This window comes from Dufourea novaeangliae, unplaced genomic scaffold (genome assembly GCF_001272555.1).
Source record: "Dufourea novaeangliae isolate 0120121106 unplaced genomic scaffold, ASM127255v1 scaffold46, whole genome shotgun sequence".
Lineage (NCBI taxonomy): Eukaryota > Metazoa > Arthropoda > Insecta > Hymenoptera > Halictidae > Dufourea > Dufourea novaeangliae.
Window position 1 is genome coordinate 47,206 of NW_015373926.1, and position 21,150 is coordinate 68,355.

Consider the following 21,150-nt stretch of genomic DNA (forward strand, 5'->3'; position numbering starts at 1 on the left):
GAGGAAAAAACAAATTAACAGGAAAAATTATTGATAAATTATTAGTATATTACGGATTAGCAATTCGACGAAACTGTCACTCAGTGAAGGAAATGTATGGTGCGGTATGGGCTACATATTTCCAATATAGTTACGATCACAACAAGTGCCCGATTGGAATCGAATCATGGTGCACCTGGCAGCGCGCTTCGGCGAACGGTGAACTTAGAGATTATAAGCACGATTATAAGGCTCTCCCACAAGATGTTTTGGATGCAATTAACCCCATATATGTGGACCTAACCAGGTCTGAATTATTAGAGAGATGTTTTGGTAGGGTCAATCAAAACAACAATGAAAGTTATAATCAATTAATATGGAAAATAAGTCCGAAAATTCTCCCAAGTGGATTCGCTACGGTAGAACTAGCTGCACACATCTCCGCCTGCAGGTTTAATGAAGGCTATTGGGGGATTTTACAAATATACGCGGCTATGGTGATCAAGTGTGAACTAAATATCCATTTATATTTGACAACGGAGGACTCGACCCGCGTTAAGACGGCTGACCACCGAGCGCAGGAAACCACCCGCGAGGAAAGAATGCTTCGCAGACAGCGACAGCTGGATATATTAGAAGCTTACACCTAGTGCAGCAGGTTTGTCGTATAAGCCCGGAATTGTTGACTCCATGTAAGTTAACAAGTGAACATTTTATATAAGTGTAATCTTGACTTGAAACTTTAAACGCGTGTTTCTCGAAACTACACTTTTCAAATCGGTGATCAATATTTCTCGAAAACTACTGTATCGATTTACATGAAACCTTTTGCGCCTTGTTTCAAATCAGAAAAACTTGTTCCTGAATGAAGGATTTTTTTTTCGTTCCATACTTTTTTTTTAATTGACCAAAAACGAGTGAATTTTAGGTGAAAATCGCGCTTTTTCAGGAAAATGTCCGCCATTTTGTTCCTAATCAGTATTTCGAAAAACCCCACGTTCAAGGACAAGATTAGTTCTTCCATTACATAAATCTAACTGAATTTTTAATTTCAGATGAACCGTTACGAAGTTAGAGTGATCACGGCAGACCACTTTTTGTGAAGAGACACCCGGGAGATCGCTCACCATTTATTTACTAATAAATATATTTAAATAAAAAAATTAGCTTATAATTTAGAAACTCCAATCTTTGAAACACAAACACATTTGTTGAAAAAGGACTTATAGTTTGCGAGAAAAAAATTCCCAGAAACACTCTTTTTTCGGTCTCCTGACTGAGCATGACCTCTTAAAGTCCACTGTACTTTCGACGAATACTGAAATGGAATTACGAATAAAATTTGAATTCGTTATACGTTATTCGAATAACGTCCAACACTCGTATGACTTTCTTATCAGTTTGAACATACTGTCGCGATAAATGAATGAAATTCAGAAAAATGAAAATATTTTCATAAACGTTCAATGCTATACAACGCTATGAAGTACCAATTTGGGGAAGAAATACAGGCTACAGTTGAAATGTTAGTATTAGCAGAAAAAAGAGACGACTCGTTACGCAAAACTAAATCATAATTACAGAATAAAATGGTTTTACACGTACTCCAGAAGATCGATTTTGAAAATCTTTTGAATATAATTATAATTATATACGATCTAACTAACATAACCGTTCATTAGTTACTGTTTATCAGAGTTGGGCAAAATGTAATATAATTACAAAATCCAAATCACAATGTGATTGCAATGTAATGTTAAGACAATTACAATTACATTGTAACTATACCACACTTACAATAAAAATTACGATGTAATTGTAATTGTCCCGCAATTATATTGCAATTACATTGTAGTTGAAATTTAGATTCTGTAATTAAATTACATTTTACCCGACTCTGCTGTTTATACGTATGCTTATTGTAAGCGTAAATACATATGTTGTAGAAGACAAATTTTCAGTGTCGATTTTAACGAAAACTAAGTCTCAGACGCGAGAAACCATATTTTTCAGTTTTCATTTATTTTTGCGTAACGAATCATTTGATACTTGTTTGTACCATCATTTTAGCCACGCCCTGTACATTTTTGTAAAAATCAAAGTATGCTCGTACCTTGCCAAGGATAGCCTGGAAAGTTTTGTCAAACCAGCGATTTGCACCCAAATATCTGGAACCGCCGCCGTGGAGGGCATGATGAAGAATATTCGCGTAATCTCGATCTGCAATCCATCGATCCTCTTTCTTCAAAGCATTATTGAATGTTGCTGGTAAGATATCGTCGTCGATGCAGACCACGCATAGACAACGTTCCAATAATTCCAGATTGTGTCGATTCCGTTCGTCTGCAAATTTTTTCGAATTCTTATACCGCTCCGACGATTACAGCATCGCTCGAAGATTTAGAATCATTTTGAATATTAAAGAATTGTGTTAGATTTATAAACAGGACACGTTTTGGAATGCAGTAGACTGTCTAAACGAATTTATTAAAGCTTCCAATTCAAGTGAATTAAAATTATTTTAAACATTTCGTGAAATGAATATCTATGTTAAGCATATCAATTTTACATTTTTTTATTTTTCTCAAACGAACAGGAAGACGCCCAAGAAGACTTCTATGGCATTTGAGAAAAATAAAAAAATGTAATATTTGTATAAGTAAAAACTTAAGGTCATTTGAGTCATTTAAATTTTCCTTTTCCTTATTTACAGTATTGTACCAATAAACACGTGCCACACCACTGCAGGGAATTCAATGATCTGATTATGTTGTAAACAGCGATCATTATCAAAACGTAGTTAAGTAATCGTAATGTCGTTAATAATAACAGAGACGTTTCAGATTGTGAAGATAATTGAAATACCTAATAGTTCCCTGCATGTTAATAGCAAAAGTATTCCGTTCAAGTGCGTATGGTACCTACACATTAAAATCAGATACAAATTAAACTGAAGTACGATGTAGTCCATTGTAGTGAATATTATAGGATCACGAAATTGGTAAACTCGTTCCTTTAACCCCTTGCATAAAACAGTTGTCAGCATTTTTTGATGAAATTTTCTATTACAATAGCAGTTCAAATGCATTACTTAACAGTAAACATTTTAACGACATTGTTTCTTATGAGAATTAAAAATTGATCGTGCTAGTAGGTTATTGTTTATTTATATTTTTTTGTACAATTGCTTACATTTATTTAAACATCAATAAATTTATTTTATACAGATAAGTAATAAGAGTTGATAAAAGTGGGTACTACTTATGATTAATAAAGCTTCCTAATCTTAAACCCGTTTTAATTTGAATTGATTAATAAATGTGTATTAATTATATAAAACTAAATATTAGTTTGTACAGATTGAATCACCAAAACAAATTTACAGAAAATGTTGACAAATAAAAACATTGTTCTATTGTATATTATTGTGATACTTTGAATGGAAGAACGTTGTTTCAGAAAGTTCAAGTGTCTATAAATATATAATTTATAAAAATAGTATTGACTAGGGACAATTTATTTTTTTTGTCAAATAACCAAATAAACGAGTGTTGTTTTTCATAATCATGTAAAATATACGGTCGATCTTGAAAGCTTTCAAACTGGAAATGAAATAACAATGTTTCATAAAATGACGGTGCTGTTCTCGGTGTGATTTATTTTAAATTATTACATTTTCAAGAAGTTCACAGTTCCCCCAAAGATCTTTAACTGTCTGAAATTACACGGAACAAACTTTTTTTCATCTTTAATGTTAAAGTGAGGTAGGTACATTAAAAGGTTAAGTAGTCAAATCGCGCAAATATAGCAGGTGGTCAAGTTGCTCGTTATTTTTTAGAGGCAAAAGTCAAAAGTTGCATACTGCAGTGGTTCTTGAAATAAAAAAATTTAAGACGTATCAAATCACTTTTTTAGTTATTTAGCGCAAGAGTTGCTTCCAGTTTGTATAATTGCTTTGGACAGTGGGCTTTTTTTAAAAAAGAAATCATGCTTTTAAGTAATTGATATTAATGTTAATTATAAATTGTCTTGGTCTTGTTAAAAATAAATTGGAAAAATACGTATAATTGTAACGTATTAATTGTTTAGCTGGATAAAGGAGGCCAAACGTTATCGTCGTTAACTTGTTACAGGATAGTTCATTCGATTTGTAGACGTGGGTCACAGGTTCTTGTTAAGCAAGGTCGGGTTAGGGAGTTAATGGGAATATTGCGAATATTGGTGAACGTAGAACAAGCCGTTAATTATGGCGGCGAGTGGGACGATGGCAAGGGTTCCTGGAAACCTTGCAATGAGATTACTACAATTCCCTGCTAAGTGTGTGACTAGGATTATTTCTTCCACGTTATACAATGTCAACTTGATTTTTCTATCACACATTATTAAAAAAAATAACTGAATAAAAATAATGTTCTATTAATATTACCATTACTAACAATAATATTTAACTAGAAGTAGAATAAAAATTTTTTTTAGTTATTAAATGTTGACGAAAGTGTTAATTTTAGTATATTTAATAGAAACAAATATGAATAACAGTACCTCATGACTAATTGCATGTAATTTTATCATATTGTTTTTATATTTAGGTTTAAGCTCATTATGCAATGCTTTCTATATTAATATGTAGTGGAATTTGTAGCACGATAAAAAAAGTAATTCTACATGTGTGAGCAGAACAAAAACATGCATTATGCTTTCAAATAAATAAATCCAAGCTCCTTCCATTTAAAAAGAGAGGGTAGGTGTCTCCTCTCCCTTGCTAGGAAGCCCCTGCCTAGATTTATTGCATTCAAAATGGTGGCCCTGTTGCACCGTTTAATTTAAAAGAAACCTTATTTTGATATGAGTAGTAGTTTCGGAGAAAACAGCTTGTAACACTTTACTTGGGACACTCTGTATAAGTTATGAGGGGAAAAAGTAGAATGGATTTCAAGAATTTTTGTTTCTGTAAAAAAATTGTTTAATTAAAAACCATTAGGTACATTGGAAAGAGCATAGTTGTGTCTACAAAATATCAAATTTTCATTAAAAATTCCGAGGAACAAGCGACGGTAGGTGTTTCCGTATGAGTGTTTTTCAAAAAAGGCGTCTGCCGTAACTATCATACTCACCTTGTTTTTTTATCAGAAACAAAAAAGGAAAAATTATTATATAAAGAAGCTAATACTTTTCGTCGTCGATTTTTGTTTCTTCAATTTTTCGTAAAATGGCGGATAGTTGAACATAGAAATTGGTTTCATGAAAATGTGAACTTCTTTAATGTATAAAGAATAAACTACGATATTTAAAAAGAAAATTCTTACGATAAAGATCAGATAATTACATCAGGAATCCCTCTCTTAAAATTCAAGTAAATCGGTCCATTCATTTTTGAGATACAAAGATACCGCTTTTACAGCACCACTTTAAAAAAAACGCTTTTGAGGTTCTACCTGCGCGCGAGAGACTGTTCGACTAGGTGTCTATTACAAGCTGTAAGTTCGTTAATTTTATGAATTTTCAGACCAAATTTTCAACAATATAGTTCAAGAATACAGTTTGAAACTAGAATTACCAAATTCAAATGTTTTGTAATAATCGGTTTTTTTGACCTACTTGGGTGTACATAGCCCCTTAAATCATGGTTTTCGATTGTTAAACACAATTATTTTTACACATTTGTAACCGTGAGAATATTAAACATTGTTTAATCAATTATGGAACTGTAACTGTTACTGTAAACATAAAAAACTGCGAGGAACCGAATTCCTGTAATGACCCATGGTATTCAAACGGTTCAGAAAAATGAAAAATAATACATGGAGGCAGTTCCTTAACTATTATTATAATAGTTACAATAAAATAGCGGTACTTACGTTTGAGCAATTCTTCTCTAGCTTTCGCCCATACAGGTCTTTTCGCGGTCGTAAGAATACCGACAGGCGGAGTTCTGGGATCTGCTTTCGTTTCCATGATGGTTAGAATTTGCTGGACCAATTCTGCCTCTGTTATGCGACCTCTATCGGATGCTCTGACTGGTACGCTATAAAACTAAAATATATTCTTTCTTTATACGTATAACAATAAGAGGTAGTTATGCACAATAGGGGACTCCTTACCGATTTGGATGACCTTGAAATATGTTGTCAAGGTCAACATTATGAACAACTTTTCCGTATACATGTAACCGCCGCTCAGTTTTAGTTTTCGAGATATTCGCGACAAATTGCTGCTACAAACTACTGCTTTTAATCCTTTGGACTCGACTGTCCCCTCTGAAGGGACAAAATGTATGGAAAATTAGAAATTTCGAGTGGAAAGGGTTAACAATACAATGAATTCTGCATATACCTACACGTCCATGAAAGTGTATTCGTTGGCATGTGACCAAGGATTATCTACTGTTTCTATAAATACATCGCAATAGAATATTTTTTCTTAAATTGTCTGTAACCAATTGTGAATACTTTATTTCTTGGACTGTCTCTACCAATTCCGATCAGTGTAATGCTTTAGAGTTGATTAGAGGCAGTTCAAAAAAGGAGTAATTCAATGTTGGTTAGAGACAGTTCAATAAAAAAAGGGTAATTATACAAAATAAGGGAGCCACCCCCGATTTCAATGACATTGAAATATGTTGTCAAGGTCATCATTCTGGACAACTTTTTCCTATAGGTGCATATAATAGTAGATCTCTTTCAGTTTTCGAGATATTCGCAAGAATATGTTTACCACTATGTATATCGGTTGCTAATTATTTGTTAAGATTTACTTTCAAATTAAGGGTGAAGATTTACAGTATTTGTGTATTATGAACTTACATACTATACAGGGTGTAAATACTTACATAAAGGGTGTAACAAAAATGTTGGAGGATCCAGAAGTGGGAGACTCGTGACATGATTTGAAACAACTTTTTCCTTAGCAAAAATGTTATCCGTGGCTTTGTTAACGAGATATTAACAAGAAACGTGTGTGTATGTGTGTGTGTCGTGTTTGAAGGGATGTTGGATGCGTGGTTTGCACTAGGTGGTGTGTCATTGGATGTTGAGTGTCGTTAGGCGACCGCTTGTGCTAGAATGAACTGCAGTCGTAATCTACGTTTAACTAAAGTTTTTTGCAAATATCTCGGATAATAAGACCGAGCGGCGGATACACATATAGGGGAAAGTTGTTCAGAATGTTGACCTTGACAACATACTTTAAGGTCACCCAAATCGGTTAGGAGTCCCTTATTGTGTATAATTACCCAAGAGAAAATAATAAACGTTTAAACAGTGAAATCCTCAAAAATTGGAGAATTGAATTACCAAGTAGGTTCCTGACATTTTTTTTTCTATACCAACGTAACTCCAGGAAGGGATATTTCATGACAAATTGATCACGTTTTAAACCCGATGTCACTAAATTGTATAACATTGAAATATAATATGGTCCATGCGAAAGTAGAGGGAGTCTGAGTCATAATTTTGCTGATAACGGAATTTGAAAAATATGAGACCTCGAAGTTTACAAGTTCTGCCCGTTTTCACGAAAACTAAGTGCATAATATAATTTTTATTTTTGGTATTATTAGCCATAGGTACAGAGTTTGTCTTTTTACTCGTAAATGGTTAATTTGTTCACACAAACTTTTATTTTTTCAAAAGAATGTACGGGTTAGGCCACGTAACTTGTTCGTTTGCCTTTTTTTTGGTTATTAATATGCGTACGCTGTTTATTCAGATATCTTCCTTTTATTTTCTTCTGCGTCTATATGTGTATACATATATACATGGTGTTTCGTTTAACTGGAAACGTTGGAATATCTTACGAAAAATTAAAGTTATCAAAAAAATGTTCATACAAAAGTTGTTTCGTACAAAGGGGGACATTACGTGGTATAAATAATTTTTCTGTAAGTGTAGTAGTGGGGGAGATATCAATGTCAAGTTAATTTTTTTAAATGGAACTCTTTATTTTACTGTAGTAGGAAGTGATAAATTAGTAAGATTTTAAGAAGTCAGTTCAACGCAAATATATTTCTACATATATGTATATGTATATATGTATATATTACATCTTTGTATCGACAAATGCGTTTTTCATTAAACTGTTTGTGTTTATGCAACAAAAGTAATAAAATATAACGCTCAATGAAAAGTCAATAAATAAAAATGTCTTTGTCTGCAATTTAGCGTCTATTCTGAAGAAATCCGCTAAATTCAAAATGAAATCAAAAATTGAAATTATGATGACCGAATGTTTACACTAAAAATGTCCAAGTAACAGGTAAAGAACGGTTTCTTTCATAATTTTTGTTTTGGTGGAATCTTTTTGGAAAATGCAGACCCCTTTGTGAGAAAACTGGATGCTTTAATAATCGACGTTCTAGATTAATACCTGATTATAATGTGCGACGATTATGTGATCACCCGATGACGCTCTGTCAAGTATAACTTGTTCGTCGCCGTTCACCCCTGGTCGTCGATAAATGCGGAACATTTGATAGTGTTGAGCCATGCATAGCGGTTGTATAATCTTTCCATCTTTCGACTTGACCTTCTCGACTTCCAAACCATTTCTGAAACAAAAATATATTACATGATATTACAGTGAAATATTGGCTTTATCTACAAACTTCACAACTTATTTATATTTGTAAGTTTTTAAATGAATTTCCAGTATCTATAATCTTCAGCAACATCTGAACAATTGTTTGACATTTCTTTTGTAAAATAACTTACGTTTATCAAAATTACTTGAAAATTATTTCGTATATTGAATGTTGTATATCGTATATTAATATGTAGTTTTAAAGGTAAAATTCTAAGTATCCAAATTGTTTACTATTTATGTCAGTATCCATCGATACTGTATTTTATTATTTCTGTGTATATTTTTTATGTGTAGTTCAAAAAGTATTTTTCAATCTTTGCTACTGAAAAAAACATTGTTCCGTAACTTGTCCAACTTCCTTCAGATTTAATATTCGAAAATTAATGTATAGTGTCTAATGAATTATATAAGAAAGTAGAGCCGATTTGCTTAATTTTTTTCGGCATGTCATGCACGCCATTTTGTAACTATGCTAGTTAAAAGAAGTTACAAACTAACATTTCAGAATTAACGTTTTGTTGTTATTCAGAGTATGAATTCATTTAAAAAATAACATTTTGTTATATTTTTTTGTATCTACTTATTCTACTCAAGGAGAAGAGAAAAAGTTCAAATGAACTTAAATACCGTTAACGAGCAGTTTTCGAACTAGAAGCGAATAAATGTTTTCGCAGTGACTTCCTTCTATACATAGTTATACGAAGATAGAAACAGCTATCGCTCGTTTGTCTCGTATTAAGTTTCAGCCAAGTAATAAACGTATGGCATAATAGTATACTGTTTACATATACAGGGTGTTCAAAAAAAGGGTATAAGACTTTAGGAGCTTATAGTACTCACCAAGTGGAGTAAAAAATGTTGAGTCAACATAGGTTCTAAAATAAATCCTTTTTTAGAAATACATTTGTTGAAGGTTGTATGAGAGTAAGAACTACGAGATCTGGCAGGAATGTTTGAAAATGTACGTCGATCTCGTAACAAATGTGAAAATAAACTTTTATATTTTTCATCCAAAACATTGCTTTTTGGACCTGTGTTAAAGTAGAAATTGTTTAGTCCACTAAGTTAGCATTGTAAGCATCTGAAGTTTTACGAATTTAGGTTAAAGAGTTCGAAATATTGGAATGTGTCTTGATAATTGTAGGCCGACGAATAAAAAAATAACGAAACTGCACAGCGAACATCGTATCTCGAGAACTATCTAACAGTTAGGATAGATAGGAATAGTGCGTTAAAGTTGTTAATGTATGACACATATTGACGATGGACACATTGAAGTAGGAAATCTATTCGGTTTACAGAAAAATGTCGCACGAGAAGAGTCCTTTACGTAGATGTTACTGGCTGGTCTCTAATGTCGCGTATTTATGCAACTAATTATTTTCTCCCTTGTTTCGGTCAGTCCATTTAAGGAATTTATCCTGGGATAGGGACTTCTATGGCGTTTGGTAAAGTAACTATTCGAATTGCCTGTTTGGAACAAAATCCTTTATTGTCTGCTTTACTTTGTGCCGCTGACACTGATTTCTTTAACGCAAGCCTTTCAAAATGCTTATCTTCACCCTCTGTCCTTGGTATGGTCCACGTGGTAAGCAAGACCAAACGTTTGCAAGATATTTCTCAACATCTTCGACACCGTGAAAAACAGGACTTTTTTCAAGAATTTACTCTAGAAAAACTGCTCGATGAATTGATTTGCCTTTTTTTTATTAAAGAAGAGGTACATTGTTTTAAAAAATTGTCGAAGTTGCATATAAACAAATATGACTGACACGTTAACTTCTGTACATGCGTTCAGCGTGAACAAAGCTGCATTGTCGGCATGACTTAAGTTTCCATGGTGATTCGATTTGAAAATAGATAGAATTTTATTAAATTTACTTTTCCCTTTTCGATGACTAGGACACATTTGTTAAAACAAGTTTCATGGTAATTTCCAATTCGGCAAATTTGTTTACCAATCTCAGCCGATTCAGAGATGTGGATTACCCCTGAAAGTAGTGACCATTACTTCTTTCATAGACTGGACAGGGTGTACGAAGAAGGGGCTTCTACAACATGACTAAATCCTACTGAGTGGCTGTGCAGTAGTAGATCCTTGTCTACACATATAATTATACACAGTTAAATTGTTGTAAAATTTTTAAGAATTTACTACATCAAAACGGTACATACACGGCACGTAGTTCCTTCAGAACTTTCTCTTTTTGCGTTGAATAGAACGCGTAGATTAAAAAAAGCTTAACACTTTCGTTCACTCTTTTAAGTCGCATTTACTAACTACAAAAGGTTTAAGTAAGTTGTAAGTAATTTCATTTCTTTGGGGAACTGGAACAGTAAACGAATCAGATTAACACGCAAAAAGAATTCTCCAATAAAAAATCGTCTTCCAATCTTTGACAAATGTAACGTACAAATAACTGTTAACTATTTAATTACACACTTCAGGAAATATTCGATATTATGACAAAAAAAACAAAATAAGTTACAACGTAAACGAGAACTTTCCAACTATAAAAATTGACATCAATTTTTAATTTTTCAATAAAGAATTTTGCTTTTGCAAATGTTCATCGATTCAATTCATCTCTGAAAGTAGTGACCATCACTTTTGCTACGCCCTGTACATACTGCATTTTAAAGGAGTACAGAAAAAATCGATTTTCTGAATGTGACAGAAGAATCTGAGTAATCTAATCGTCCACACGAGTCGTAAAATTGGTGGCACGAAGTCGAGCACGTCTTATGCGAGTGTTCGAAGCTTCCTACGAAAGCTCTGTCATTCGAGGCTGATTTGTCGGAGGACAAAAAGAAGCCGCACCGAAATCAATTTAGCGAAGGGAGGCACGTCTGCGAGGAAATCCGGGATCTAAGATCCATAGAACGCGAGTATAAAGAGACTCGTTGCGAGAGAAACGTAAAGGATGCTCTTGTATGGAAAGGATGAAAGCCTTGATCCTGTATCCGCTCGGGAAGGAAGCAGGAAGGAATGTTCCCTTTCTTTCTTTTCAAGAATTAACGCAGATTCGTTCAGACGTTTCAGTGAATCCTCTTGCTCTTCCCAATGAACTGACACTGAGTAGTTTGGGAGTTTGGAAATCACTTGAAATATTCACAATTTATAAAAGAATATTATAGAAATTGTGGACGGTGTTTGAAATATTATTTGAAATATAATTATGACAATTTGACAAAGAAACGTATCACGGAAATGTATACTTACGTATCTAATAGTTCTTGATAGTTAAGTAGCTCTGTTAGGAATCTCGCAAGAAACGCTGCAGCCTCTTTTTGGTTGGAAAATCGTTTGGGTCTCGCCGCTAGCCCAGGATTACTATTAATTGGTAGAGCCAATGGGACAGATAGGTACATGTCACTTAACCACCAGTCGGTTGCCTGAAAACAGACCAAAACAAATAACAATTATTAATTATGAATTCTATTTTGAGAAAGTTATACTTAATTAACGGAGAATAAAATTGTACTTTTCTGATTAAAATTAATAAACTCGTAACTGATGGGCTCAATTACAATTTTTATTTTTCAAACTTCTGTTTATTTCGTTCAAAATTTTGTCTTTTTACAACTTAATGTCGACTTCTCGTGGACTTTATAATGTTGAAATTAAGCATCTCCAATAAATTTTTTTATTCTTCCTTCTCTTTAATAAGGTTTTTCATTGTTACATACAACTTATTTCCATTTATGTAGCAATGTCAGTCCGATTTTCATAGTTTGTCGATTGTTTTTGTCGTGAATACAATTATTTCCGTAATTGACTGTCGGCAAACATAGTAAACGAAACTGAAAGCTTCCCGTTCGCTCGGGACGCCTTTGTTTAATCCGAATTTAATGACGTGTCGCAGTAATCCTTATTGAATTTTTGTAAAAGATTCATGGCTGCCATACACGCAAACAATTATTCCGGATTTCTCGTTATTATCCCTCGATAGCTCGTTAACTATTATTGAACGACTTAAATAATTATTGTATATAATTTTATGCTGTTATTATCATTATTACTATGATTATGTGTACAGTGATGATATGAAAAAAAAATATTATATGTATATCAAACATTAAAACTGTTTACATATAATAACAGCATTACTATTGCATTATCATATGAACATTGCTGTGTAATCATTACTTAAATTATTGTTACGATTTTATTACGCATGAAATTGTTAAAAACATAATAAAACAGATTTGTAAGACACATAGAGTTCAGTTTTTGAAATTATATCTTCCTTTCATTATTATCTAAAGCGTAATTGGAGGCCACTATCAGATATGAAGTAAAATAGCTGCAATTTCCATTTTAATTACCAGTTCTCTCGTTTTGTTCGCGCTATTAGGAAGCTTCGTTACTATGCGGTTACATGTTTCGCAGATTTCACGCCCAATTGTGTACGACAACAATGCATCGAATTCTTTTCTGCACATCGAAAGTTCACTTCTACTGAGGAACATATTTTTCCATAAAACTTTACATTGTCATCATTACGGCAAACTATTACTTAAGATGCTTATCTTAACTTTGTTCCGATTGTTAATTTTTATATGTTATTGAGCACTTGAAATATCGAATACAGAAATGATGTGGAAAAAAATATAGGTAGGATCAAGAAAAATGTTTATAAAACCAACTAGTCATTTATATAGGAAAATTGAGGAAATTAAGAGATCTGACTTTATCATATTTTATCCAGAATCGTAAGCTGTTATCTATAATATAATTCTGGAACCCAGAGCCAGAGTGTAATTAAGTCACACTTTTCACACTTTAGAGGAGAGCAAATCAAAGGTGCGAGAACCTTGTAACTGTGGAACCGTTCGGTAAGAATTGAGCGAAAAACAATCGCTAGCGTCGAACTAAAATGGCTATACAGTAAATTCTTGATGAATGTTCGAAGCCTCCTCTGCACTGACAAGGAAAGGTCCCCAAGTGTAACGCTGACTTTTTAATGAGATTTAGCACCGTGATAGAGCTCGGAATTCTGATGACAATGTTATTTGTTTCAGTCGCTTATGGTCATTAGTTTACGAAATATTTAATGTTCAATGTTGATGAGCCTTCGAACACTCATCGAGGATTCACTGTATGTAGAAATCGTGAACATTGTACTAATTCCTCTATGTGATGGATTTTACACTATTTTAAAAAAATGAACTTAATATCATTTTTACACTATTATGTACCTATATTAAAACCTAGACGGTTTAGAACGAAATAATTTTTATCATCGGAAACAGTGAAATATTTGATACAGGAAACATAAAATGTCGTTTTTTAAAGAAGTAAGCTTAATGCACTTTGGCTCTGGGCTCCAGAATTGGTTTATAAATAAATAACAATTGAAATGGCTCGATTGTGATACACATTGCGTTTTGGTGTAAAAGGCGGTTAAATCAAAGAATTATTATTAAATTCGTTCCTACGTCTCGTTTTAAACAGATGTAAAAGGTTCCCTCATATTAATGGATTGGACTTCGATCTCCTCTACACAAACGTTGTGAACGTCTTAGATTTATAGTAAAAATGATATATTACTACAAGTTCTAATTTGTTGACTATGATCAGCAAACATTTCGTCGATAGATTTTCATTTAATTTGCAGTTTGAGTCATTTTTTAAGAGATCAGTAGTTTCGAAATAAAAGAGCTATAACTAAAAGTGCATTGCTGAAATGTTTTAACTCTCCGTTGTCACACTGCTCAAATTGATCTAGAATTTGAGTTTGCAGTAAAATATCTTTGAGGCATCATTGAAAATGGTACTACTGGTGTCATGTAGTAGTAATTTCAGGTATCCTAAAAAAACTTTTTTCAGAATTTTGTTTTCTTCAAGAAGATTTGTTAAACATGATGAAATTTTCAATGTTAATTGTTCACCACGGAAATATAATCTACAATGTTGCAACTTCATCTTATAATTTTGTGCGACTTAAGTTCTTAGTTGATTGACTATTAGCTTGGGTCAAATTAACCCTTTGTGACCACTACGTTTGAAAAAGGAGGTGTGACAACGGAGATTTGACAAAGGAATACAGTATCTATTGCAAATTCATTAATGACTTAATTAATCATTGAAAAGTATGTATACAAATTGATGCTATTTACTTTAGTATAATTGATAATATAAATATTAAAATGTTACATTTCCCATTCAATATCACAGTTTTATGCGTACCGGCCTAACTTTTCTAGTAGGTATTCTTTATTCTTGTATAGATCCGAGATTTTTATAATTGTAACATTTTCATCGCTTTTAGAATAAATATTTACATAAAATATTAGTTTCAAATATGTCTTTAGAATATGTAGAAACGTGTTGCGAAAGAATTGTTGTCTTTTGGTTACCCTAAAACTATTTATGATTATCCTTTACGTGAAACGGTTTTTTAAAACAATACTGGGTTACTGCGTTGAATTTATTAGAGCTGAAAATTATTCAGTACCTCGTTTCCGAATCGTTGTAACAGATTGCGTTTTTCTTTAGAGATACCTATAGACGTGGATATTTCTGGAACTTTGCGATGGCTGGCATTACACTTGCACGGACTGCCGAGAGATAAATTTGGAATAGAGAACGATCGAATGTTTTGTCAGACATTAGACGTACTACTGATAAACATGATGGTATATATACTCCGAAGTGCGACGGTTATAGCTTGTGGCATAAAAGGCAATTGTTCTTTACATACAATAGATTCTTATTTTCGCATGATAGTTGAATATGAGGAGAGCTTCCTCGTATCTAAAAGTGTCTTTCCTTGAACGCCTCTATAAATGGAGAGAAACTTTTGCCTTTTTTTAGACGAGTTTAGTGTTACACCAGCTGCGTGTATGTATTGTAATTTATATTATTTCGCCAATTAGCTTAATTTGTTTGTGGACTGTTGCTTTAGGGATCTTGTTTGTGGTAAAATTGCTGGTGAAGGTTGTTCCAATGAAATTCTCTTGGCGGACATTTGAAAAAATGCGCAGCAATCGAGGATGATATGTTTTATAGATATAATACAATTAAAGGTATCGCAGTAGTATGCATAATAACTTAATAACATCAATATAAACATAATATAAAATACTAACTCAATAATAACGTAAACAATAATAAGTAAGTAACTGGGGAACATATAACGACTTAAAAGAACTATCGCGGAGTAAGAAGAATGCTGTCATGGAATAACCAGTGTTTCGTGAAAATTCAATTTTTGATTTTTCCATTAAATTCCAGCAGGAAAACAAAATTACCACTTTCTCTTATAACACAATGACCTTATCACGAAAGAAACTTTATCGAATGAATGGGCATAATTTCGGACTTAATTTTGAAATAAAATAGAAAAACCAAACCTGAAACTGTACAAAATTTAACGCAGTAGTTATATTTTTACAGTTGAATGCTTTAATCCAGTTTTTGGTTTTTGTTTAATTTACAATATAAACTGTGTTTTGCATGTAATAACACGGTTAACCGATCATTTATTGTTTATTTTACTCTTCCTGAAAAATATTGAACATTATAATTTATACATTTCTCTATTTTACAGTTACAATTTGCGTCTGTAAGTGCTCTACATTATGTATGAAGTAAAAAAAATCGTTTTAAATGATCGTTGAATATTCCTTTGGTAAAGGACGAAGATTAATCTTAGACTTCGCTGGTTCTCAAAGGAACGAAAAAAAATCATGTCGTTAACATGTTTGTTTCATCAATCGTCTCGTCTTCGCACGAAATTGCGCAAACGGTGTGCAACGCTGCACGCTTTATGCGCTAAGCGCAACGGGAACGCAAATCAGTCCGCAAAACTCCGTGCAGCGAAGTTGTCGGGCAACATTTCTCTGGCGGTTGCTTTGATTCGCACGAACGCGATTAACCGAATTGTGAGTAGATAGATGAGAAAGCATCATCGAGCGGCGTGATTCTGCTAGCGAGAGTTCAATAGTCCTGCTCGAAAATATTCAAACAAATCAATAGACTGCGGATTTTATGCATTTATAGACTCTAAGCTCTGTGAAATACAGTAAAAGACAAAAGTGTCATCGGACGCAACGAGTTTCTTCTTTTATTCTTGACTCAATAAGATACTTAAGAGAAGAAAGAAATTCCTACTTTTGTTCTTATCCTTAAGAGTTACTTTCTAAAATTTTATTTTGCATAAAAATCCGCAGTTTACAAATCAAGATTAAAGAGCATTTAGTTATATAGAAAGTGTCTTAGCACTGCAATTGAGTTGAAAACGTTTCAAGTCTTGTAAGTTTTGAAAGTATTGAAAATTTTCACATATATTGAGAAACATTGTTCCTTTTTAATTGTGTGCTTTTATTTATATGTTCGACACTGTTGGTGATTGATATTTGTTGAATAATAATTTTTAAGCATTGAAAAAATCGGAATGTTAAGTTGACATTTTTGAGAATTTTAAGACATTCGAGACTTCTGAACATTTTGGCACGTCTAGTGCTTTTTAGGTTTTTCATAGTTTTAACATGTTCGATCGTTTTAAGAGAGCTTTTCTTTTGGAAAATCTTTCAAAACTATGAACATTTTTCAGATTTAGTCAGAATCTTGAAAGGTGAATTAAAAGTTTTTAAGAAACCCAGTCCTGAAAATATTGGATTTTCTCAAGATTCCGATGATTTATAAACTATTTCATATTTTCAGAAATTTAAAAATTTTCAACATCACTTGTTCACTACTACACCAGGTGTTTTTGGCACGTGCTTTACTAGAGTGCTGCACTTTCAACATTTCATTGAATGCCAAATTTTATTGTATTACTTATAATATACACTCTATGAAGTCGTGAAAAGATATGTAATAAAGAAAGTCTAGCGATTTTCTAAATGTTGCGTCATGCGTTAAAATTTTAGAAGACAATGGGCATAAAATTCGATAGGCATTTCTAATGCAAAATACAAAATGGTGTTTGTCATAATTACGTCACGTTTGGAAGTGAACGTGATGAGGTGTGTCAAACGTTAAAATCTTGTAAACTACTTTGTAGATATTTAAGATTTCCAAGGACACAAGACTTTATGGCTTGTCAAACATTTTGAAGGTATCTTAAGTATTTGCAAGACATTCAAGACATGTTTATTTCGCTTCTGAAAATTTCAGTCACAGAAAACTTTTAAAGAATAGATATTTAAACATTAAACTTTCAGCTGAATTCTCGTAACAGTTCGTATCCCATCACTACGTAGATATATCATTGCATCAGAGGCAGCAGGAGGCAGGAACGCTTTGCAACACGGGGATGCAGTCGAACGTGTAGCTATGCCCCGCGACAAGTCTACACGCGTGGTTCGTTTAGATACGAGCGATTCGTGGGAGGGATAAAGATCTTTCGCACGTCGTGTCCGATCTGAGGTTTCTTATTCACCGCGGGCCACTGATTATAGCCCGGTTTCTTTGTGGCTCCCTTCGAACCGCTTAAATGAGTTCACCGGCGGTCTTTGTGCTTTTTTTCTGTGCAACCGGATCCCAATGATCACTAACATGTTTCGTCAGTTTCCAAGAGATTTTTCCATTCTTCCTATCAGAGAGATTCTGAAACGCTCGGTTCTGCACGAAAACAAATTAATTAACGAGTTCTGTACAGAAATTGCCATAGCCACCGGTAATGATACTGATTGCAAGATACAATTAGTATTAACAAAGAAAATAAGTTTCACCAAATAATTATCAACAAATAAATAAAAATTAAATAATTGAATTCATGAAAAATAATAGTCACTAATGAATTGATGGGAAGAATGTTAACAAACAAGTATTATGAACAAGTAATACTTAGAGCAACAACTGCGTACGATGGATACAAATACAAAATCAGATTTGAATCGTAGTTGTTAATGTATGATTAGCTACGTATGATTTACAGAAACCATATTAATCTAAGTATTATTTTCAAATACAAATTTTCTCTAAATTATCTTTTTAAACATAACCTTGACGTGTATGTATGCAAACAGTTTAATTTTCATAGACAGTATTACCACGTTGACGCCTCATTTTTTTTACTTGCTGCTCGTGACGCATATCCGCGACAAAAGGCGTCAACGTGTTAAAAGGTTTTAGATATTTTCATAACATATTTTTGACACTTTTAAAACTTTTTGTCGGGAAATAGTGTACCTCTGCAGATTACTAATTAAAATAAAAAAAATTACTTTTTATGTACATGAGCTTCGCAGTACATTTTTCATTACTTTTTTGCTAGACTGGACGAAGGAAAAATCGTTTGATCTAATGAACAGATACTGTCTTGATTTTTGAGGTGTGCATTGACTGTATTGCTGTATAACTGTCGAATCTAGTACTATTACGTCGTTTTCTTTCTTTTCTGCAAAAATAATACTGAAGAAATGTATGCATAAGCACAAAGTCCATTTTCATTACGTTTTATCAATCTTATGAAAACAATTACACTACTTCGACTGGAAAATATCATAGTGTTTACCCAATTAGTTAGATTTTGCCCCATCAGATGATTATTCCTCTAGACCGCTAGAATATTCTGTATTAAGAAAAATTTTGAAAACCAAGTCCATCTAGAAGCACATTGCAGAGTTTTTGTTAACTAAAACAAACGAAGTTGTATGTACCTGGTGTAATACAAATAGGAGAAGAATTAAAATATTTGTAAAAGAAGTAGTTTAGAAAAATATGACAGAAATGAAAAAATATAGATTGTAACTATGAATGTTCTTAGAAACGCTACGAACTTTCCGAATAACCCAATATTGTGATAAACACAAGGAAAACATTGCTGTATGAAACTGCATTTACAGCTTGCTTGGTGTAGTTAGTTATTTCATATTTTATGTTTTGTTTTACTTTACCTTGGAGTTTCAATTATGTTCAATGAACCTAAAGACGCTGGATTTCACAACAAAAAAAAATGGAATATTTTTGTGCTCCGCGTAAATTATCTGTAAAACTAACTGCAAGTTTCTATCAACTGAATAAATCTACAAACATTTTTCATTAAAAAAATGATTGTTTTCCACTTTCTAAGGGGAATTCATTTCATATTGTTTTTAAATGCATTTGTTTGTTGTCACATACGACTGTTTCTATTTAGATACCATAAACTGTAATAAATATTTCTGTTTGAATAATATTATTAGATCATAAATTTGAATTACTGCGAAACGAGGAAAAATACGATCTTGTATCAATTTATTGAAGGTCTTTAGTGACCTAGTATAAAAATAGGTAGTAATGTATCGAATGGCCTATAAAAGGACACGAATGACTAGATATATACATATTTACTGAAACATTTCTTCTACGCCCTGTAGCAATCGGTTTTTTTTTATTATTTCTTTTGTTAAAGATATTATTCACTGATTTACTTAAATAAAATGGAGTATTTTATACTAAAATTATTGTTATAGAGACTACACTCAATATTTATATATTGAAGATTGATTCAAATAATTAAATTATTATTGTAACATAATTATTCTATAGAAGGTTCCTAGGTAAAATATAATTAAAATAAAAATATACCCCAAAAAATATAAGTATAATACGATATAATAGAAATGAATTTTTACCGTATTTTAGTAATTGTCTGTGTGTTGTATATCTGGATAACAGAATCATGTTGATACTTTTTACCTATCACTTGTTATTACAGTATACAAAAAAAAAAGTTTTACACTATTCAAAAAAGGTATTGTTGTTTTGTACATTTGTGGATTCAATCTACTGTTTCTTAAAGATTCCCGTATTACATTTAGTTACACAAACGAGTAATAAGGATATATTTTCTTTAGTTTTCCGTGACTTTGTGAATTTATCGAGTTTTATACAAAATTTTTATAATGGCCTGTCCGAACATTAAATTTTCAGAGGACGTAATAAAGTGTTCGAAAAATTCTAGTGGCAACAACTTCGTAACCTAAGAAAAAAGTAACGGATTTCTGAAGAAACGTTACCATGTAATTCTGAATTGGAACTAATTAATCGCTATTCAAATCGGATGACAATGAGGAAAAACGATTGCGTAAATCTGTTCGTGTCTTGATCTATCGTGACCTCCACTACGCTCGGTAAATTACGAAATCGAAGTGGAACGTTTCGCGAGGATTTGTGAGGATTTTCTGCTATTTAATGAGAATCTGCTACTAGTAACATTATTCTCGTAATGTGGATTACTCGCAATACGAATAACGATCAACCTTCCATTCCCTTAGATTTCGTTATTACCCTGATGAAGTTTGGCGTTCAATCCCCAGAAATAAGAAACATTGTCATTGAGATACTATTTGAAAATGTAACAAATTTATAGTCAAATACACAGCGTACACATGAAACATGTTTAATCTAATGTACCTAATAGTAAATATTCCGTAGAATCCACAAGATAAATAAATGAATAACGAAATTTTTATATTTTTTACACGTATATAAGTAATGGATGCATTTATTCTTTTTAATGCCGTCACCTGATTCATACAAAACTTGTATTGGTTATCCCATTTCTAAATGTATTTCATCTTATGATATTAACACAGTTCTTATTTCAAGTTTCATAAAACTCTTAGAAATTTAATAATTGCCAATTTTGTAAT

General features: G+C 32.5%; 1 protein-coding gene across 1 annotated transcript in view; it reads right to left on the bottom strand.

Moving 5' to 3' along the window:
* LOC107195048 (choline O-acetyltransferase) overlaps positions 1–21,150 on the bottom strand; it is a 182,118-nt gene that overhangs the window by 24,825 nt on the left and 136,143 nt on the right. The window contains exons 6-9 of the mRNA XM_015584811.1: positions 11,783–11,955; positions 8,344–8,524; positions 5,838–6,012; positions 2,093–2,322 (exon numbers count right to left, since the gene is read on the bottom strand). Coding sequence (XP_015440297.1) covers positions 2,093–2,322; positions 5,838–6,012; positions 8,344–8,524; positions 11,783–11,955 — 759 coding nt within the window. The remainder of the gene's footprint in view (positions 1–2,092; positions 2,323–5,837; positions 6,013–8,343; positions 8,525–11,782; positions 11,956–21,150) is intronic.